The sequence below is a fragment of the Lonchura striata genome, chromosome Z (assembly GCF_050655825.1).
Source record: "Lonchura striata isolate lonStrDom1 chromosome Z, ASM5065582v1, whole genome shotgun sequence".
Taxonomy (NCBI): domain Eukaryota; kingdom Metazoa; phylum Chordata; class Aves; order Passeriformes; family Estrildidae; genus Lonchura; species Lonchura striata.
In genome coordinates this window covers 47195260-47217469 of record NC_140740.1, presented here as the reverse complement: position 1 = coordinate 47217469, position 22210 = coordinate 47195260, and the positions used below count along the sequence as shown (strand labels likewise).

Here is a 22210-nt window from a genome sequence, read left to right as displayed (position 1 = left end):
TTTAAGTACCAGATTATCAGGTATTTGGCCATTCACCTCCATCCACTGGCTCCGCCATCTGATCTTTTATTTAAAGTAATTCCACCTCTCATCTTTATGTTGGATCAGGTGATCTCAAATGTGATTTTTGAAGCAAAAGACTATTTGGGCTCTGCCTGGGAGATGAAAGCTGGTTCCAGGGCATATCCCATGAGGGTCTCTGAAGCCACCACTTAAGTTAGCAGCCTAGAGGCTTCTCTGCTTTTTTAAGCACTAGAAGGGCAGGACTGTGGGAGTAGAGAGCTACATAAGAAGGGGGGGGCTTGTTTTGGGGCTCTCAGAAACCCAAACATCTGTTCACCTTGGTAGCCAGCCTGTTATTGAGGTCAGTCTCTCTGTATCTGTTCCGTAACCAGGAAGTGTTTCAGCAGAAGCATCAACTTCATGGACTAGTTGCTGTTTAGCATTGACTTTGATAAAGCCTGAATTCCTTCATCTGTTGTTGCTCCAAATCATCTCTTCTCATCCTGTCCTTTGGCATCACTCTGCCACTCTTTTCAGCCACCTGGACTTCAGAAGGGGAACATGAGGCACTTGCAAGAGTTCCCCTTGGTGTGGGAAAGATGTCAGAATGAAAAACAGCTTGTCTATCTCTGCTCTGCTTTCTCCCATTTCAGCTGGAGAGGGGTGTTACAGATGGGATGTTACCCCTCTGTTAGTCACAAAGAAGGGTGTGGCAGGAAAGTCTGGCTTAGCAATCAGTCAGTCAGGTTTAAATGGGATCAGTCCCTAGTTGCTTAACTGGATGTAGGGCAGTCCCTTAGGTTCTTCTGTGCTCAGGGGCTGTATCAGGGAGCTGACCATGTCCAAGAGCTCATACAGGTTTGTTGCTGCTTTCTCAGTGGCTCCCAGAGTTTGTAGACAAGCCCATCTTTTCAGTGGTGGTGGGCTGATTTAAGCATGTGCATTTAAATTGCTGGTCCATCCTGCTGGTCAGCTGGCTGCTGAGTTTAGTTCAGGAGCTTACCCAGTTGCTGTGACCTTAGTGACATTGTGGCCCCGCTGTTGGCCCTGCTGTTGGCCCCGCTGTTGGCCCTGCTGACACATGCTGAACACTGTGGATCTCCCTGCTGCTTCCCTAGAAGGGATCTGAAGTACTGGAGCATCGTGGTGAGAGGAGGGGTGCTGTGCAGGGGAAGCTGCAGGAGTCCATAAGGATGCCATAGGACAGAATCTTTTGTTGTCCTGAGAAGAGGCTCTGTGTATACATAGTGAGAATCAAAAACTTAATAGTCCAGGGAGAAGCAGCAGTTCTGGCATACAATCCTAAGCTTTGGCAGAAGATCATTCTTTGTGCCTACTAATATGCGGCATTCCAGCATAAAGTGTTTTCCCTCACTGCCTGGCCAAAATACGGTTTGCTTTGGCCTTAACTCCTGGGTGTCAGGGCTTTCTGTGTAAGCTGGGGCTGCGTGGCCCTGCTGGAGACAATGCTTGATTGACCTGTTCTCTTGCAGTATACTTGTCCCAAGTATCCTGTGTGTGGCTGCAGGCAAAATGCTGCAGCTGGCCAAGTGCTCCTGGGTGGAAGGGACCAGAGGCCCTTGTCAGCATGTCTGACACATGTGATGTGGAGAGGAAAGAGTGAGAGAGTTTTTGTTGTAGTCAATAGGAAGTGGATCCTCTAGCTCTGACAGGCAGAGGCGCAAGTCTGTGACTGGGTGTGCTGCATGGAGCATCATCTCACGCTCACACCACAGCTCTCCTGTGCTCAGACACAGATGGACGTGCAGAGCTCCTGTGTATGCCATAACTCTCACTGGGCTTGGCACAGCTGCACAGTGCCATCTTCTTCTTGTCACCTCTGTCTTTCCTCTTCTTGTCACCTCTTGTCTCCTCAGGCTCCTCTCTCTGAGGAGCCTGAGGTTACCTGGACAGCCCTTGGAAGGGCTTAGCAGGTGGAGGCAGCATGTGTGGCTTGGGAACAGGCCAGGATGTGGAAAAGAGGGAAGGGAAAGGATGTGGGGCAAAGCCTGTTTGAGCATCAGCCCCAAGCATTAGGGAATTGCTGGTCAGAGGAGCAGCCCTTGCACTGTCCACACTCAGGAACTGGCCAAGCCTGTGGGCCCTGCATGCACAGTGGCATTAGCCGATGCCAGCTGACTGTAACCATGCTTAGAAGAAATACTTTTATGTCTCCCAGGAATTTGCCCACCTTGGAGAGTAAAACAGAAAGAGGCACAGCCTGGGGGGGCATATTTGGCTGTACCCAAAGGTAGCTTAGCTGGCAGACATCTTGCTGTGGATCTGAGCTGTGGCAGTGCTGGGTAACCCTCCCACAGCCAGCAGGGTTGGGCTGATAAAGGGAATGGGTTTGCCTGGAGGAAGCCTTCCCTTAGCCCTCCCCTCCCTTACTCCTTATCTTGGCAGCACTCCCAGCCTGCCTCTGCCCCTTCTCCCCACAATGGACTTGAGCCAATAGTGTCACCCCTTGCTCCTCTTGGGTGCTGCAGGAGCGAGGGCTCTGGCATGACCAGGACAGGCTCCCTGACCAGTTTGCTGCCTTGCAGAGTCTGTGTATGTGTCTGTATGCAAAAATGCCCATTTTTGTGCGCACACACACACACAGCCTCCCTTCGTGCATGGGCTGTGGCAGAAATGAGTTAGTCAGGAAGAGGTGAATCGCAGGGGAATGAGTCTGGGAAGCAGAAGGCAGGTGCTTGTTCAGGACAGGGCTTTAAGGGAACCCAAGGGTCTGGCAGTTCATGCTGAGTGCCTGGGAGATGGGCTGACCTTGCCAGAGGAGAGCTGGGAAAGCCACAGGGCTTAGCAGATGAAGGCAATGCCTGTGTGGAAGAGGCCACAATCTTAGCTACATTATGAACTCCAGCTATGGGTACATTGCTGTCCTGGAAAGGCTTGGAGTATCTTTGGTGCTGAGGCTTTCCCAAAGAGGAGCACTGCAAGGGAGTGCAGAGACCAAGTATGCCTGCCTCCAGTGAATCAGGTGGATCTCTTCATCCCCACACAGGCAGTGAGGTGTCCAGCCAGCCCTAGGCAAGCTGAGCAAGTCTCTGTACTGGTCAGATCCTGCCCAGTTGTCTGAGAGAGCAGATACAGTATGGGAAAATTATACTTGCTGGGGCAGAGAATAATAAACAAATAGCTCTGGATTGAGTGAAGACAGCATGGAGGAAGAGCTGGGATGCAGATAATACACTGGAGATTTGTGGACATGAGTGGTTGTTGGCTCCAAAACCCGTTGTGTGACCTGGACTCTGCTGCAGGCCCTTGAGGGTATTGCCAGGGATGCAGATGGCTGCTTCTCTCACCGCGGGACCTGCTCTGGACTGCTGTGTTTCCATCTAGCTCTGGACTTCTGTGTTTCTGGTCTCTGCTGAGTTGGACTCCTAATTGTCCTGTTCATCACTCCTGCTGACAGGTTCCCCATGGGAATGGTGGAGGCAGCCTTGGGATCAGAGCTACAGCAGCACAACCAAAGCTGTCTGTGTCTAGAGCCAAACCTCTTGGAGCAGGTACTTGGGAATTCTATTAGTATAACATAGGTGTGTTGCAGCAGGCACTGGTATTGCTACCAAACAGAGCAAGGATCAAGTACTTGAACACAAGCAACTCCTGCTGATCTCAGGTTGAGATTAATCTCTTTTTTCAACATCCCCAAGATAGACAAGTGCAGGTACCTCCCATCCTCCCTGGTGGCATCCTTGGCTGGGCAGGATGGACCCCAGCAGGGTCCAACAGTCTCCAGAGATAAGCTGGAGCTCTGGCTTCTTGTGTGCTGCAGTGGGCAGAGCCTGAGAGTGGCAGGCTTGTGCAGCCTTGGGGAGGGAAAGCAGTGAAGGGGGCTCTTACTGCTGCTGCAAGCTGTGGGTTTGCAGTGAAGCTGCAGCTTGACTTTCTTGGGAAGTGCCCAGGGGCAGGATGAGAAGCAATGGCACAAGAGGGAAATTCCAATTAGATAGTTGGAAAAATATTTCCCTGCAAGGCAGACTCTGGAGTAGGGCCCAGAGAAGGGAGGCAGTTTCCACACTTGGTGACTTTCAGCGCCTGGACATGGGCAAACCCCGAGCAGTTTGCTTGAACTTGGCCCTGCTGTCAGCACAATTGGACCCAAACTCTCTGAGGTCCCTTGCCACTGTTGTTCCTCAGTTCTGCAGTTCTCAGGTTGCTTGGCAATGTCATATCTCATGGACTATTGGATTGACCAGCTTGGAGGTACATAGAGGGCTCAGGGTCTTGTTCTGTTTGTTCTCTTCTCACTTGGACTCATCTGTGTGGTATTAGCAGTGGTGAGAGATGGAGGCACTGCCATAGGAGCATTCCTCAGCTTATTCATTTGCCCCAGCTTTTCTTAGCTGGAGCACCCATCTCTCTCTAAGTCCGCATTACATCCTTCCCACATGAGCACAAGAAACTGGTGGGCAGCAAAGCACAGGATGTGAAGCATCCTCCTTGCTCTGCTGGAAGCACAGAGCTGTGATGTGTAGCGGGGTGCTGATGTTTTTGGAAGGCTCATGAGGATTCTGGCCTTCAGCCCTCCAGATGGAAAGTTTATCTTCCCCATGGTGCCTGTCCCAGAGATAGTGGTGACTGGAAAGGAAGTCACTGGTAGCTTTTTTAAAGGTTCCAGCTGCTTGACCATCCTCAGCAGATGGATGCTGAGATGAGCCTAAAGGACTGTCTGGAAAGAATTATTTGCTCCCAGTATTTTCTGTTTCTTTGCCAGCTTTTTATTTTCATGGCTGCTCTTTTCCTGATCCTGTCCTTCTGCAAGGCTTGCTGCTGGCAGTCTTTATGAGCCTTGTCTTCAGGAACAACTTTGCTCTGTGATTTATTGTGTCTTCAAGCTTTGACCTAGTGTCTGATGCTGTAGAAGCCCATGTCTGGTGTGTAAGTGCTCAGAAGGTGTTTACAGTGTTTGGCCCATCCTATCTACAAGAGTAACGAACCAGAGCAAAGGGGTCTGCTCCTAGCCTTGGCGCCTGGGCTAAGCTGACCTTCAGCAGTAGCTACATTGGCTTTCTAATCTGGCAGAGGCTGGGTGGATGTCCAGGCTCCCTTTATGTGAGTTTTCAAGATCTAGAACATTCTCAAAAAACGTGTAAGTCTCCAGATCCCTTCTGAAGTTGCTTCTTTCAGCCTTTCCCCTGGGCTTGTTGACACTGGGCTGCCATCACCCTGTGTGCTCTGCTGTCCTTTCTTTGGCAGTCCACACGTAACTCAATACTGCTCCGGGCATGCTGGCTTTACTTGGATATCCCTGTTACAGCAGTCCCCTACACATCAGGAGCAGCAGGATCTGGTGGTTTGGGCCAAGAGGTCCCTGAGGTCTGTTCTCAGGTGCAGGAGCAAGTGCTGTGTGGCAGGGGATGAGCTGATTTCTGGTAGGCCATGGAGAGCTCTTAGGTCTCTCACAGGCTTTGTCTCCCTAGGAGGGTCAGGTCTAGAGGGACATCTTTGTCCTCAGGGCATGGATCAACCACCAGGCTGAAGATGTTTTTGATTTAGTTGCCTCTGCTGTCTGTGGTGCCCCATGGGTGGATTACTCTGTGTGGACCAGGAGGTTTGTCATTTCAAGGGATGTAATTGGAGCTGGACCATGTCTCCTGCTGCCCTTCATATGGATACGCCTACTGTCCCTCTTACCCCCATGTTTCCCTTCTTAGGGCCTTCTGCTCACACTGTTTGCCTTCATTATGGGCAACATTGTGAATGTTTAGATGACAGTTGTGGCACCCTTTTCCTAAGTCCAGCAGGGTGTTTTGCCTTCAGCCCTACAGGAAAGAGAGGTTTTCCTTTTCTATGACAAGGTGCAGGATAGTCAATTCATGGTGAAAATACTCCTTCCCTACAGTAGTCCTGATTATGTCAATCTTGTTAAAATCAAAGACGGACAAAGCCTCACCCTTATGGCACAAATACCTGCCTAGCACATGGCGTTACTGTGGCCTGTGCTAGACTTAAGCCTTTCTAAATAGCAGCTGGAAATGGGGGAGTTGGGTAGGTGTGCACAGCTGGTGTGTGTGTGTGTGTGTGTGGTATCTCTTCCCCCTGTGCCACGTACATGTCTAGTACAGGGAGTGGAAAAGATGCTGAATGTCCCCACAGCTGCTGCAGCCTTATCTGCAGGCTGCAGCTTGGTAACCAAGTGGGAGGCCTGAGTGCCTGTGCTGAAGCACCTCCCTTGGAGGGCTCTTACAGTAAAGGGAAGTGTATTGCAAGAGGGCTTGCGCTGGGGAGGGGCAGTTCCCACAGGGCAAATGCTGCAGTGCTCAATCCTTGCTGTCCTCCCCACTGCAAGCCATTTGCCTACTCCCTCTTCAAACGTGTATCTTTGACATCCAGAGGTGATCAGAGCAATTCAGCATCCCTGGGACTCTCTCCACTGCCCTGAGGTGCCTGGTGACTGTTTGGGGAAGTACAGAAAGGTGATGGTGCTGTGGGTCTGTTGGGTGTCAGGGACTCAGCAGGGGAGTGTGTGCAAGGAGGCTTGGGCTGGTGGGGCTGTGGGTGTGTGACAGAAGTGGTTCCTGCCCTTGGCCATATTCACTTGCTTTCTCAAAGCCATTCTATGACTGGCTGCACCGGCATGTGACTTGGTAATCACACAGTGGAAAATTTTCCATTGGTTTTAGTTGGCATCAAGCTCTGGACTGGAACAGCCTGTCTGCGGGGTCATCAGTGGCTGAGGTCCCCTGGGCCTGTTCCTCGGGCCACCACCCCTGAAGAGGGATGGGAGGGCTGGAAGGCAGCTGGCTGACATGTTCCAGTGCCTGGGTGGCCTGGGGTTTGCTTTCGTATTCTTTCTTGCTACAAGGTGACTGCTGAGGCCACCATGCTGCTCTAAGTCCAACGCCATGGGGCACCTCAGGGCTTGCAGGTGCAGTGCTGGCTGCATCTTCCCCGTGCAGCAGCTACCCCAAGGTGAAAATACACAGCTTTTTATGATGTGGAGCCAGCACAGAGAAATTTGCTGCTTGTGGACAGCTGTAGTCCTGGGCCTGGCTCGTGTCCACCAGCACTTCTCACCCGGGTGCTGCCTCATGAAGGGGAAGAGGGGCTTGCCCACCCTGACTCCCTGTGTCAGACAAGTGGGTGCCACCTTGGGCTAATGGGGGTGAATAGCTGCGGTGGAGCCTAGCAGCATCCTGCTGCCTCTGCAGGGATCCTCTTGGGCAGCGGAGAGTTTTCCCCACCCCCAGCTCTGCCGCTGCCTCTTTGTTTTCTGGCAGAAGTCTCTGTGCCTTTTCATTGCCGTTGAGGCGCTGAGCAGGAGCCTACATGTGCCGCGTGTGCTTCTCGCCGGGAATGTGATGCGGGCTGGGAATCCTGCCGGGCCAGGCATCTCCCCTGCAGGGCAGTGGAGGCCAAACAGCAGCATCAGGGGTCTCCTTCCCATGGACTGTTCCTCCGACCGAGCCAGGCTTCGAGGCAGCTGGTCTCCCTCACAAAACCCTCTTTTGCATTGACAGCGCTTCTGCACCTTGCCACAAGTCGAGTAAGTTGTATGGGAAGGGGCCGATCCTCAGCTGGGCACTCGGGCTCTCCGCTGTGGTCCTTCCTCGCTCCCGCTGGGAAGGCACCTGAGATTAAAGCAGCGCCAAAGGCTATATGGAGCTGCATACAGCAGTGGCTGAGGATTGCTTGTGCTGCGCCTGCCTCTCCATGTATTTGATTTCTCGACTTCCAGCGGGGACTGAATTCCTGTGCTGGATTCTGGGCTCGGCTCTTGTGAAAGGATCCAATTATTTTAGAGCTTTGAGCATCTCCATTTGCTGCCCATATTTGCGGCGCGCTGGCTGGAATTCCAAGTGATTAACGTGGCTGTGACATCCCTCCTAGGGGTGTTATCTTTGCTCGCTGTCCCCCACCGCCCCCCTCTTCCTCCTCCGGCAACGAGCGAGTGAGACAGGCAGGCAGAGACAAAGGTCTGTCCTCAACCTGGGCTGTCCTCCTCGTAAGCGGCTGCTGCATGGGATTTCCCTGCCTTGCCTGCTGGAGGTTTCCTGGGTTCCCGGTCAAACACTGGAGCTGGGCAGCCGTGGGCTGTATCGCAGAGGTTTGAACCTGCTGGGCTGGGTGGGCAGGGGATGCTGCCGGCCTTGGAGAGCTGCCCGATTGTCCTGCCGGATTTTAAGCTGCTTTTCATTCTTTGACTGTGCTTTCCTGGGAAGATGGGCAGCCGTGCGTGGAGGGGAGGTTGGCGGGGAGGGGGTTGGACGTGGAGGAAAGCTTTACACAGGTGGCTGTCGCATAGTGGAATCTGCCTGCAGACCCTGTAAACCCCCCCTTCCCAGCCGCAGGCTATTGTCAGCATCGCCATGTGCAAGCCAGGCACCTGGGAAAGGTGTGCGGAGGTGATCCGTGCCAGGACGAGGGGCATCAGAGGGAAGGGGTAAGTCCCTGGGCTGGGAGCTCTGCTCCAGCTCCCCCAGCTCCCAGGAGGAGTTTCATTGTGTTATCCTGACTTGGCCGAGCGGAAGGGCTCAGTCCCTGCAGCACCTGAGTGTGGTGCTAGGGCTGGGGAGGCACTGCATGTTGCTGGGCAGACCTCAGCCCTTGAGGAGGCTGCTGCAGCTTGGAACTCCAACACGATGCACTGCAGAGAGGGCTGCTCTGTCCCTGGGGGCTTCTGCACCCAGTCAGTGCCACCTCCCAAGGGATGGGAGGGAGCAGCAGCACAGACATGGTGCTGTGGGCACAGAGAGGTGTTGGGTGTCTGTCTCTGTAAAAGCTGTGTCTGGTGGTTTCTAGGAGCTTGCACTTGTGGCATGGGCAATACCTCTTTCCCCATCCTTCCTCTCTGGGCTCAGGCTTCCTCGCCATTCCTAGCAGGGGCTAGCACTGAAGGAGGCTCTGCAGCTGCACAAATCTGGCATGGCAGGAGGCCTCCTGAGGACCCTCAAGAGCAGCACTTGCCCTTGCATTGGGACAAGGAAGCTCCCTCAATCTGTATCCATTCCCCCTCTCTCTCGTTCTTCCTCTCATTTCCACCAAGTGCCAGCTTCTTCCTCCCCAGCCTGAATTCCAGGATAGTACCAGATCCATGGCCAGTGGTCATTTTTCCCTTCAGGCACAGTTTACTCCTCTAGCATCTCCTGAGTCAGCTTCTCCCTGGGATTGCCACCTCTGCTACAGTGCTGAAGGTAGTCCCCAGCCTCATGTCTGTCTCTCTCCTGATGGTGATATGCCTGATCTGTCAGACTGTGCAGGAACCCTTCTCTGGTGGCAGCATTGCTGTTAGTGCTGCCATCCTTCAGGGTTGTGATGGAAACTTTCTGCCTGCTGGCACTTCACAATCTCTGCTCTTAGCCTGTGCCAGGGAGCTCCTGGGTTTGTGCTCACACTGCTTAGATTTCCTTCCTTCTCCTTGGGTCTAGATAGGATCAATAGAGTTATGATTTATCCTCCAGGCAGTCTGTTTACAGCAGTTTCTGTTGCCTCTTCTCTTCCCTTGTACTCTGCTTGTTCTGAGGATGATTATGATGGCCCTTCTCCTTCCTGGATGTGTGGTTCCTGCTTCATGCCCAGTGAGGCCACCAGTGTCTCTCCATAGCACTTCCCACAAGAGGAAGCAGGAGAGAAGACAGCAAAAGCCACTTAGGCATTGGTTTGGGATTTTTTTTTTTTTTTTTTTTTTTTTTTTTTTTTTTTTGGTCTAAATTCTGCAAAGACCTCTCTTGGTTGTGCCAGCCACCAGGTTGGTGCTCTGTCCCAGGCAGCAGTGCCCAGGTCAAGTCTTCTTGTCCACTGGCCATATGTTCCTTTTGACTGGCTAGCAGTGCTACTCTGGGAAGCCTCTGGGATTTCCCTTGGATTAGTGTGGCAACTTCAGGCACAGTTCTTGCTCTCTTCCCTGCACTGGTGCTGTGTTACCAGCCCTGCCAGGCTCTCAAGGGCTCTGCCTCATGACAGACAACCTCCCTGCTCCGCACTCATCCTGTTTCCTCTCTGGCTAGCACAGTATAGCTTGAACAGCAACAGATCCTTTTGCAGGCTGCAGCCTGGCATGTGGTACTGCTGCTGCATTGCCCAGCCAGGAACCTGTCCTCATTTGCCATCCTGCTTTGTTGCCTCCAGACTGAGACCATGGTCTATTAATACCGGTTTCCCCCTGGATGTGCTAGTAGGAATGGAACCAGCAGGTAAGCCAAGTGCCTGACCCAACCCCACCAGGCCTGGCTGTGTTATTCCACGTCAGGCTCTAGTGGCTCAGTGTCTCCAATGAACACAGCATTTCTGCCCCAGTGCATGGGACACGCTCCCTCTCTGCAGGTCATTTGGCACTGGGTATTTCTTGGGTGTTGAAGCATGGTGCCCTCCTCAGGCAAAGAAGCATAACTCCAGATCCAGGTGCTGGGAGATCTTGGCAAAAGCACAGGGCCCTGCCTGTTCTCTGAACAGTGAGGGGGCCTTGGCAGGAGCAGGGCAGAGAGTGGAAGAGCTCTGGGTGAGCTTCTCTAAGAGACAAAGCTCTTTGACTCCTATTTTAGAGCACCAGCACAAACTGAAACACTGTCAATAATAAAAAAATCAGCATCATGTGGGCTTAGGAGGGACCAAACCCTTGGTGTGGGCACAAGGAGCCCCATGTGCTGTGTCCAGAGGGATGGTACCTGTGCTGCTCAGCTGAGCTGATGAAGCCCTGGGCCTGCCTCTGTCCCATCCATGTGGCCAGAATTAGAGCTCTGGCAATGCCTGGCTCAAGGACAGGAGAAGGCAGAGGTGACCAGGTGCTTTCTTCCTGTGCCTGCTTGGAGTGCGAGAGGCCATAGTCCCAGGGTTGCTGTTCTGTTCTGTCGGGAGGTGGTGCTGTCAGAGACTGAGCTCTACTGTGAGCTGGATTGGCTCTCAGCAGGGAGGAACTGTCCTGGGAGGCACTTGGCACTGCCAAGAGAACCTCCCTGGGATACAGCCCCTTGCATCTTGAGGAGGGTGAGAAGCAGAGCTATGCCCCAGCTGCTGCCCATCCCAGGCTGTTGGGCATTCCACCTGGAGGATGTTCAAGGAGATCTTAGGGTTACTTGGAGACACTTTGGGTGATACTTTCCTGTTCCTGGCGTGGGGCTGGCATTTTCCAGCACAATGCTTCAAACAACAGTATCTGGGCTTGGCAAAAGGTGGTGCAGCTCTTGTTCTAGTGGCTGGTGTTGGCAGCCCTGATGACTGGTGTTGAGATCTCAGCTGGGAGGGATTTGTGGTGCTGGCAGGTCAGCCTGTCCTTATACATCCATTCTCCTGAAAGGCAGTTGTTACCAGGGAGAAAATGGCTGTGACTTCAGTGGAACACAGGGAAGAGAATGAAACAACGCAGGTGAAACTGTGTATTTGTTCTGGCATGGACACACTCTTTCTTCCACTGCACCAGGCTGATTCTTGCTGTTGGTTGCTGAGTTTGCTTCCCATTGGTTGATAGTGCCACACAAGTCATGGTACAAATCTCCCTCAGGGATGGAGGAGGGACACAGGTAGGAAGAGCACAGCATGTTACCACTTCAGCATCTGCCCACAACTGAGGGCATTCACTTGCTTTCCTACCTGCTTTGGTGCAGGCCTCATGGGGTGCCAGGAGGATCTGATCTTTACACAAAGCTTTTATTGAGGATTTAGACCCATGGTTTGCCATGCTGCAGCACTGATTTGCCCTGCTGCAAGTGCTCCTTGGGTGCAGTTGTATTGAATCTCAACAGGTCCTGTTCTGGCTGGTTGCTGGCAGTACCCTTCCCAAGTAGTGGTGGTGGCTTTTGAGCTGTCCAGCTCTCAGAGACTGGTCATGACAACCTGTAATTACAAATCTTATTGGAAATGTAGTGAAAGAACAAACTGTTTTCTGGGGCAGGTGAGGTCAGGCAGTGAGCACAGCTGATACTGCTGATATGCAAGTTGCAGGGATGCAGAATTTGCCAGACCAGGATGCCAGAAGGGGATTGCACTTGAGTGTTGCTGCCTCTGAACATCCCTTTGGAGTTTTTGTTCATCTGCCTGGCCCTGCTGTTTCCAGCCTTCAGAGCAGTACTCACTGCTGGCTTAGGGTGCCCAAACAGTGACTTCCCGCTGGATGGGTGCTGCAGTGAGTCCCCATTTGAGGGATGCATGAGGAGGGAGGTGGGGAGGGCATGATCCCTAGGCATAGGCACAATTTCCTTCTTTAGCTGGAGGCGCCTGCAATAGTGAAGCCCATGAGCTGCCTCTGCCACAGAGGTGCTGAGGGTGGAGGTGCCCAAGGGCTCCTGCACACTCTGAAGGTGTTGCACAATGAGCTGCTGCTTCAGCTGACTCTTGTCCACACCCTCTTACAGGCATCAAAGCTGCAGTGCCTGTGGATTATGACCACAGGGGAGCTGTGTTGCATCTGCAAATCTCTGTTGTGCATCAAGGGCACATCTGAACAGGTGAGTGTTCTGCACATGAAAGGATTGCTTTCTTTGTGCTGGGGAAGACTGGTGGGAGGCCATTACAGCTCAGGGCTGTTGGGCTCCTCATTTCTGCCTTCCCTGACAGGCATCTCATATTGGAAGAAAACAATTCGAAGCTCTTCTCCTTATCTGTAGGACCAGAAAGTGTCCTGTGCTATGGGTGGAAGGGGGAGGAGGTAAACATGAGACCAGGAGCTAACTGGAGGCCCAGAGGTTGCTGCAGTGTCTTGGAAAGGAAAGCATGAAATGGTCACCAGAAAGAAAGAGGAATCTGTTCCTATGCACAGGGTTTCATACAGGAAGGCATGCAAAAGGGATGAAGCCAGGTATGAGAGTTCACAGCCTAGCTTAAAATATTTGTGGTTTAAATGGAAATCAAGGTGTTAGCATTGCCTGAGGTGGCTGAGATGTATGTGGCCTTTGATTTGGGAGGCTCAGAAAGGCTGAACCTAAATGCTGCCATCCTTGCCTGCATGACCCTGCAGACAGGAAGCATCCTCCTGCCCTTCACCCAGGAAGTGTCTGAATCACCCCAGCCCTGCATCTCCCCCTTTCCTTCCCCTCAGAGCCACTGTGGACACTGAAGAACTGGGGAGGACATTGCAGAGGTTTGGAGGCACACCGTGATGGTGGGAGCCATTCCACGGCAGCCACGCCGCTTCTGGGGGGTGCCTGACTGGCAGGCGTCTTCAGCTAGTTGTGCCAACGACCGCCTGCTGCGGGGCAAGGAGGTTAATCCAGAGACAAGCAGGGGTAAGTAAGTGTGGGGAGCAGCCAGGAAGGGCTGCACTGTTGTGGGCTACACAGAGGGGTTGGGGTTGACAGGCACATCTGGAGGTTATCTGGACCGGCCCCACCTAGAGCCAGTGCCCAGGACTTTGTCCTCATGACTTCTGGATATCTCCAAGGATGAAGATTCCGCAACCTCTCTAGGTAACTGGTTATAGTGCTTGGTCATGGTAAAACAAAATGATGTTTTCTGATATTCAGAGAGAACCCCTTATCTAGATATCTAGATGAGATCTCACTGAGCCTTCTGTTCTCCAGGCTGAACAGTCCCAGCTCTCATAGGACAGATGCTATATTCTCTTAATTTTTTAGTGTCCCTGTTTTGCGTTCTCTTGGATGTGGCCTCACCAGCGCAGAGCAGAGAGGGAGGATCAGTTTGCTTAACCTGCTGTAACCTGCTGTTAATCCTGAGCCTGGTGCACTATTGTTTTTCGTTGCTGCAAAGGTGCATTGCTGGCTCATAGTCAACATGGCACCCACCAGGACCCCCAAGGCCTTTTCTATTGTGCTGATTTCCATCCAGTCAGTCCCTAACATATCCTGGTGTATGGTTATACTTTTTGTCACCCCTTTTAAACAGACTCCCTGGTCTCAAGCACCTTGGCCTACCATTTTCACATCCACATCCCAGCAGGGTCAAAATAGCATATGCAGGCTCACTCTCTACATTGCCTTGATCCACTTGGAGAACAAATTTCCCTATTGCTCCCTTGCCCTTAAGCCCTTGCTCCACAAGATCAGGCACAGCTGTAAAGACAGGCAAAAGGCAGAGCTGCCAGGCACGGGCAGTTTGTCCTCAGTCTGCTGGTGACTTTTCCTGCATCTCCTCAGCTCTTGCAGCCATTTCAGTATTTTTCATACCTGAAACAAACCAACATGTGGACAGGATTCTCACACTGCTCTCAAATCAAATTGGACTGAAAATCAAAAGTGAGGCAGCATGCTGCACAGAGAAGGGTTGGCCTTGGAGCTGGCAGGAGTGGGTGGATGGTGGCCTTGGTACCTCCCAGCTGCTGAATGAGGTGCTGGAGATGCCTGGTCCAAGTTGGCAGAGGTAGCAGGGATGTTGGGCTGTGGGGCTGGCACCAGCCCTGCCTCATTCAGTGCACATGGCCAGGGCAGGATGTCTTGGCCAGCACTGGGAGATGTTGCTGCTGTTGCCCAAAGGGGTGATTACACGCCTGAGCCCCTGGGACTGGTCTGACCTGCCTGACTCCTGTGTTCCACAACAGCACAAGCGTGTCCTGGCAGAGGGCAGGCCTCTTCCTCCCCACCTGTCCAGACTTGTCCACAGGTGTCTCCTGCCTGTCTGGAGACTTCTCTCCTTGGCGAGGAAGGGCATGCTGAACCTGCTGTTGGGTGATGCCTCAGGGCTTCCCAGAAAGGCACATCAGCCTCGTTCTTCTTCCTGTCCCTGGAGAGGTAGATTCAAGTGGGCTATGTGAGGAGCCATGTGCCAGTGGGTCCCTTGCAGCCAGAAGCCTAGACGAGGTTGAAGGTCCAAGGCTGTTACTCATCATTCTCTCTCTTTTTCCAGATGCTGTGCTGCAGACCACCTCATAGTAGAGGGCTCAAAGATTCTGAGTGAGAGGGGGCCCAGCTCCCACCCCCTGCCCTTTCACCCTGACCTGTGGCACTTTACAATCTCCCTCCTGCTGCTGCATGGGCTCCACTCGGAGTCCTAGCAAGTGAGACTCCATGCGGCACATCCACACAGAGACGTCTCTGCCCCCGGAGCACAGTACAGACCCCAGCCTGTCCCGGCCCAGGGGGGAGACACCCTTGGAGCCTTCCTCACAGTGCTGCACCCACCGCAGCATCCTCATGGGCTACAATGAGACAGAGATCAAGCGCCAGAAGGTTTACCAGGTGTCCATCTTCTCCCATCTCCCCAGCTCCTCTGAGAGCACAGAGCAGCGGGCAGGCACCCGGCCAGCTGTCAAGAGGGGATACTCTGAGCAGCGAACTCCGGAGGGGGGTCGAGATCCCAAACGAACTCACTGGGGTGACAGGGGGGTGGATGGCGGCCCTGGGCAGCCTTCCCTGGATGATGATGATACCTTTGAGGACGGTCTGCTTGTGGAGGAGCTCTCCCTTTGCGGCTCTGCTCAGCACTTCTCCCACAGTGGGCTGCGGGTGGTGGAGCACCGCTGTGAGGGCAGCCCTAGCCACAGCCCCAAGGCCAGCAGAGAGGACAAGTCACAGGATGCCTCCTTCTCCTCCTCCTCTTCCTCTTCCTCCTCCTCCTGGCCCCAGCACATTGCTTGCAGTACTTTGCACATGAGAGACAGTTGCCCTGTCTCATCAGGGGATCAGCCCATAGACTATGGAGAGAATGGGGAGCCAGCAAGTGGCCACAATGTACTTCACCTTGAATTGCACAGTATTGCACAAACAACCCAGTTGGACCCTGGTGGGAAGAGAGAGAAGCCAGGGAGCAGCCCAGCTCACACCAGCAGGGCTAGCGGGGAAGCAGAAGGGCCAGCAGTGGCCAATGGGTGCAGGGAGTCCCCAGTTCTGCTGACAGTGCTCAGCCCCGAGCCCAGCAACCTGAGCTCCCAGGAGATGACACCCTGTGGGAGCAGCCAGCTCAGCGGCACCTGCCCAGCCAAAAGGAAGTTGCTGCCCGCTGGCGAGGTAGTGGCTGACTCCTGCTCTGAGGATGAGAGCCAGTCCCCACCAGCAAGGAAGAAGAGGGTCCTGCCATGCCATCCTGTGCCCACAGCCTGCCGCAGCACTGATGCCAAGGGAGCTCCGTTCTGGAATCACCTGCTTCCTGCAGCCAAGGTGAGCATTGCTCATATGGGGAAGGAGGGAATGGCCTGGGGATTCCCAGAGCTCAGGACTGTGCTTGTGGGCAGTGTGGTCCAGTGTGGCACCATGCCCTGTCTGGTCCCTGAGTTGCAGTACTGATGTGAGCAAGGCAGCAGCTGGCAGTCAGCCCTGACACACATGGTCTGTTTTAACCAGCTCTTGACATCCTGTAGTCACTGGATCCTCTGCATGCAACTGGCTTTTTCTCCTGGAGAGCCTTGATTGGACAGGAGACAACCTCCCCATGGCAGTGAGAACTGGACATGTCATGAAGCCACTTTTGGTGTCTGAAGGCTTTATGTTAAGCTATGATATACCAGCAAGCTTGGGAAGAGGGCTGGCCTCTGCCTGCCTGAAGAGGAGGAAGGCAGATGCATGCGATGGCTTCAACTGGCCATGATGCCCATTAGAGCAAGTGTCTGGTAGCAGGCAGTGTGAGTGGACATGCTTTGACCAAGGAGCCCAGTGCTGCGTGCCGAGATGACACTGGCTTTTCTGCCATTTTGGGGTGCCTGTGGCATGTCCCCAAGGTGTCACAAACTCTCAGCAATGGAGCAGACCTGTGAGGTTTGCAACCCTCCCTAGCAGCTCAGGAGCTGCCTCTGATTCCTCCTTTGTTACCCTGCTCTTCTTATCAGCCCCCTGTCTGCCAGCTGAGACTGCAGCAGGTTCAGGCCAGACCTGGCACCTTCTTTTTATCTGGGGCATTCCATGGTATGGGAACCCACAAGAACTGATGTCAGAGCTACCCTGGCTTCTTGTTGCTTGGGGCTGGGACACACCATCCATGGCACACAGCTCCATCACTGCCTGCCTTTTTCATGATTGTCCCCCAGCCCAGCTGCCCCCAGCACTGTCGTTGCAGAGTGAAGCCCTCCAGCACCTTCCCTGGGTTTTCCCACCTGATCATACCAGCCAGCTCCATCATCCCTTTCTGTTGTGCTGCCCTTTGTGTGGCTTCCAGAAGGGAAAGCCCCTGAAAAAGGGACATCTTTAAAAGGAGGCTGCAGTGTGACTGTGGCTTTAACCACCCCTCCCCACCCCACAGCTGTAGAATCCTAGCTGTGGGTAGGGGTGGGCAACACGCCTCTCTGCCTGGTGGCACTGCTGAGGACTTTGCATGAATCACCAGGGGACAGAACTTTTCTGAGGCTGGTCAAGGAGTGTCCTTGTAGGTGTCACCAGTCCCTGGGAGGTGCAAGGTGGTGTCATTGCATGGCTCTGTCTACAGGTGTCTTGTCACTGGGGCTGCTCCTGAGACCTGTTTTGTAAAGAGGGAACAGTGTGTACCCTTGGGTACCAATACCCTCATTCCCAGCTGAGCCACTTCAAGGTTTGGGCAGCCCCATATCCCCAACAGACACTCCAGTCCTTGTGCTGCCCTGCTGGCCATTCAGAGGACACTGATGGCTTCCCAAGGACAGGAGCCTATCCCATCTGCTGGGGCCCTCATGGGAATATGGGGCAGGGCAATGGACAGTGGCACCTCCCAGGGGTGCATGGGCTCTGGTTGCTGCCCTAACATGGTTCTCCATTTCATGTCCCCTCCAGAGCTCTTCAGATTGCACTGTGGTTGGGAGGAGGCTGAAGAGTGGGCTGCGTCTCAAATCGTGAGTATCCTGGCAGCCCTGTGGGATGGACACGGGGGCTCAGGGTGCCTGCCCACCTCAGTGACCTGCAGCCCCATGGGAGGTTCACGTTGGGCTGAGTCCTCTTCCCTGCCTTGGCCCAGGTATCTACCCTCCATAAGGGCACAGATTGGGGTGGGGGGTGATGTTTCTTCTTCCCTTGGGATAGAAGTGGGTTCAACCCCTAGCAAAGGTACAGGGGACCTGGAGAGCGATCCACTTTCTCAGCAACATGAACAACCCAGGGCTGTGTGCTCTTCAGTCCAACACCAGTCTTCTCTCCTCACTCCAAGGCGACATCTCCGGACCAGCCTCCGGAGGGGCACTAGGTTCCCCACAGTGCCCTGGACCACCACCACTGTCAGCCATGCTCTGCTGGGCAATTTTGAGGTAACAGTGCTTGTCTGCTGGGGGGCGGTGGGTCCCAGGGGCTCCACACAGGGTGGAGTGTGGAGGCTGAACTTGATGGGAGCCCTGATGTGGGGCTGGGCTGGGCTGATTGTCCCCAAAAGGCCCAGCGTGCAGTTGCCATCACACAGACGCACTAGCAGCATGGCTCAGACAGCAGATCTTTGGGTAGAACCTGCTGAAATAGGTGCTATGAGGCTGAGCTAAGGCACTCTCACTGCTTGTTCCTGTTAGATGGTTGGTGTAGTCCCAGCAGTCCAGGGTGGGTCTGTCTCAGATTAAGGTCTCTGGGCACATGAGGGCAAGCAGCCAGCTGGGTGCAGTGAAGATGGGGATGACTTCACCTGGAGCATTGAGGCAGGGGGTAGGCTGATGTTTGAGATTCCCTAATGCTTCCCTCCCTTTCAGGAGTCCATCCTGAAGGGGCGCTTTGCACCGTCAGGGAGGATCGAGGGTTTCACAGCAGAGATTGGTGCCAGTGGCTCCTACTGTCCCCAGCATGTCACCCTGCCTGTCGACGTCACCTACTTCGACATCTCTGAACACAACGCACCCTCACCTTTCCTGGTACATGGATGTGGAGGAGCTGAGCGGGCTGTACCCTGACATGTGGGGGACCCGTCACTGTAGAGGGTGGCTCAAGCAACCACCTGCTTGTGGAGACGACTGCCTGTGCCAGAAGCGGTCTTTAAAAACAAAAAGAGAAAGAAGAGGGAAACATACACTGGCCTTGCTGCTTCATGGTTGTCATTATCATCACCTCTCTTGTCACCACCTCGCTGTTTCTGCTCCTTGTTTGGAGAGGGGCTGAGCTGGGGGTCTTCTTGTTGACTCGTGCCAAGTATTCCCAGCAAGGGGTCTCAGTCCCATGCTGGTTCCCAGCTAGGCTTTTCCTCAGCTTTCTCCCTCTCTCACATGCTGTTTATTTTGCCCCAGGGAGTGATTGACTTGGAGGCCTTGGGAAAGAAGGGTTACAGTGTCCCCAAAGCTGGAACCATCCAAGTGGTGAGTCATTCCCTGGCTTGCAGTAGCACTGTGGGGATGGGGCTGCTTGGGCTCTGGCTGCCCTGCTTGGAGGGGACGGTGTGCTCCATGACATTATTAGGCAGGGCAGCAGCTGGAATGGGTGTCTCCTGCAGAGAGGTTACATGGCCACCAAGACAGCATAGCAGAGGGGAGCGCAGGGTACCTAGGGTGCTGTCAGGGAGACAAGCTAATGGGAAAATCAGGGAAGGAAGGGGTGGGTAAGGATTTTGGCAGGAAAGTGCATACGTGCAGTTGGAATGGGATGTGATGGAAGAGGGGCACAGGTGTGAAGGTGGGTGGAAAGGACCTGTGACACTCAGGCTAAGCCCTCTAGGATTTGTGTGGGGCTTTCTGGATCCTTGGTCCAGTAGTTCTTGCTTCCAGATGCCCCATCTCTGCCTTGCATCCTTCTCAGTCTCACCCTCTACCCCTCTGCCCCCAGACCTTATTTAACCCCAACAAGACTGTGGTGAAGATGTTCTTGGTGACGTACGACTTCCAGGACATGCCGGCCAACCACATGACCTTCCTACGCCATCGCATCTTCCTGGTGCCCGTGGGGGAGGAGGAGGGGTCCACAGTGGCTCCCAGTGACCCACTGGGCACCAGCCCACCCCGCAGGGTTCTCTGCTACCTGATGCATCTAAGGTAAAGCATGCCAGGGGGATGGGCACCTGTCGCAGCTCACCCCTGTCTCCTCTCTGACATGTCCCAAGCCTGCAAGACAGGAGGGACTGGGGAGTCGCAGGGACCGGCTGCTCCTTTGGGGAGGTTGGAACTGCCACCCTACCCAAGGGCAGCTGTCTCTGTCCCTCTGAAGGCAACCAGAGGGAGGCTACCTTGACCAGGAACCAAAGTAGTCAAGGGGATTGTGTCCTCACTGAGGATGCCCTGCCCGCGGAGCCTGAGGTCCCTCTGCCCTGCTCGTCTCCACACAGGTTTCACAGCTCCAAGTCAGGGAAGATCTACCTTCATGACGACATTCGGCTGCTTTTCTCCCGCAAGTCGATCGAGGTGGATTCGGGGATCCCCTATGAACTGAAATCCTTCACAGAGATGCCGCGGAACCCCTGCTACTCACCCAGGGCCTGACCTTCTTCACTCCTGCTCCCAGAGCCACTGGGGAGCCTCCAGCCCAGCGCTTTGGGGAGAGATGAGTAAAGGGCCAGCAAGCACTGTTTTGAGATATCACCCACCTTCCTGACCAGCATGGACACCACGCTCTGCAGCAGGGCTGGGAACACCCAGGGGGCTTCACCAAGATGGGCAGGGGCTTAGGAGCAGCCCTGGCACTCCAGGGACATGCCCAAGCCTTCTGCTGGCACTGTTCCCAGCTTGGAGACTTGGCTGTGGCTGAGGTGGGTGGGTGTGAAGAGTTGGACTGGAGCTGTGAGTGAGACCATCCACGCTGGTCTCGGGTCTGGGAGCAGGAAGTGTGGAAGAGTTTGTATTTATTAGTATTTATTGTTGCTGGGAGCGCAGAGGAGGCTTGTGCAGAGGATCAGAGGTGCTGTGCTTATTCTTCCCCTCAGCCCTGCCTGCACCAGGCTGCCCGTGTTTGGGCAGGGCTGTGGGGACTGTGAGGATGACTAGGGACAGGGATAGCTCAGCCCATGGAAGGGAGAGTGACCCAGTGCTCACACAGAGTGCAGCTCTCAGGTAAGGAGTGTATTAAAAGCCCAGTGACAGGCTAAGCCTTCCTGGCATCAGCTTTGCAGGGCCAGCCCAACTCCAAGCAGCTTGCGGAGGCCTGTGTTCATCTTCGGAGTCTTTTAGAGCAAGCCAGAGCCCAATAGACCTATGGCTGTCAAGAAAGTGGCAACTGCCAGGTTCCTGAAGGTAAGAGACACAGCTGCCACGTGGATGGGGACCTGGAGCTCTTTGCAGGAATATGGGGATAGCCCTCTGGGCAAGAGCCTCCAGAGCACGTGAGCTGTGAATCTGAAATTGCCAAAAAAAAAAAGGAACTTTGCACTGTCTGTGGGTGTGGGGTGAATCCCATGCAGGAGACAGCTTTGGGCAGGGACTGCCGGCAGGGTGATCAGAGGTTGGACGATGGTCAGGAGCCCCTGCTTAGAAAAACGGGGTAATGGGGAAGCAACAGAGGAAATCAAACTCTGGGAGCTGGGCTGGTTCATGAGGAGCAGGACTGGGAGAATCCAGACTGGGGCAGTCAGTCAGAGAGACAGGGCCAAGGGTAAAACAAGCTTGCACATTCCCTGTCTATTCACCTCTCTGCCCTCTGAGGATCTCGGCAAGGCTTCCTGGCCAGCACAGGTTGTGGAGATGGATCCTCAGCCCCTCCGTCAGAGAGACCAAGAGGGGGACAGGCCCAACCCCATCACTCCCACCGCTGAGGCCGAGACCCCAGTGCCGGGAGCTCCGTATGGGGATGGGCCAGGAATGGGGGGTTTGGGGCGAGGTTGTGCTCTGCCTTGCCCGGGGGCAGCCGGGGGCTCCGGCCCTGTTGCACTCACGTTGTAAAGCCTGAAAATGTCCATATACTCACACTGGGGGCCTGAACCCTCCAAACGGAGGTTTTGAACCCCCCAAACACCGGGGGCCACTCCCCCCAACACCGGGGCCCTGAATCCCGCAGGCTGTGGGTCTGAACCCCCCAACACCGGGGCCCTGAATCCCGCAGGCTGTGGGTCTGAACCCCCAAACCGGGGCCCTGAATCCCGCAGGCTGTGGGTCTGAACCCCCAAACCGGGCCCTGAATCCCGCAGGCTGTGGGTCTGAACCCCCAAACCGAGGCCCTGAATCCCGCAGGCTGTGGGTCTGAACCCCCCAACACCGGGGCCCTGAATCCCGCAGGCTGTGGGTCTGAACCCCCAAACCGGGGCCCTGAATCCCGCAGGCTGTGGGTCTGAACCCCCAAACCGGGGCCCTGAATCCCGCAGGCTGTGGGTCTGAACCCCCCAACACCGGGGCCGCTCCCCAGCTGCCCTGGCCAGCGGCTCCCGGGGACCGCCGTGACACCAGAGTCCTCCTCGCCCCCAGGTCACCGGGGCTGCCCCTCTCGCCGTGGCCCTGCGGGCTTGCGAGGGCCGTGCCGGTACTTTTCGTGTTCGTTTCTAATTTAATAAACGTCCGTTTGGAGCGCCTGAAAGAGTCCGCAGCTGCCGC

General features: G+C 54.6%; 1 protein-coding gene across 28 annotated transcripts in view; it reads left to right on the top strand.

Moving 5' to 3' along the window:
• ATOSB (atos homolog B) overlaps nt 1-22193 on the top strand; it is a 37860-nt gene extending 15667 nt beyond the window's left edge. For 4 of the 28 annotated variants that reach the window (XM_021554621.3, XM_085567117.1, XM_085567111.1 and 1 more), the window contains 9 exons: nt 12300-12392; nt 12983-13169; nt 14743-15992; nt 17571-17629; nt 17941-18037; nt 18464-18622; nt 18992-19060; nt 19524-19729; nt 20020-22193. In XM_021554621.3, the coding sequence (XP_021410296.2) occupies nt 14904-15992; nt 17571-17629; nt 17941-18037; nt 18464-18622; nt 18992-19060; nt 19524-19729; nt 20020-20173 (1833 nt within the window). In that variant the 5' untranslated portion in view covers nt 12300-12392; nt 12983-13169; nt 14743-14903 and the 3' untranslated portion in view covers nt 20174-22193. The other 24 variants (XM_085567116.1, XM_085567121.1, XM_085567114.1 and 21 more) reach the window with 22 other exon arrangements.
• Nucleotides 22194-22210: the final 17 nt, after the last annotated feature.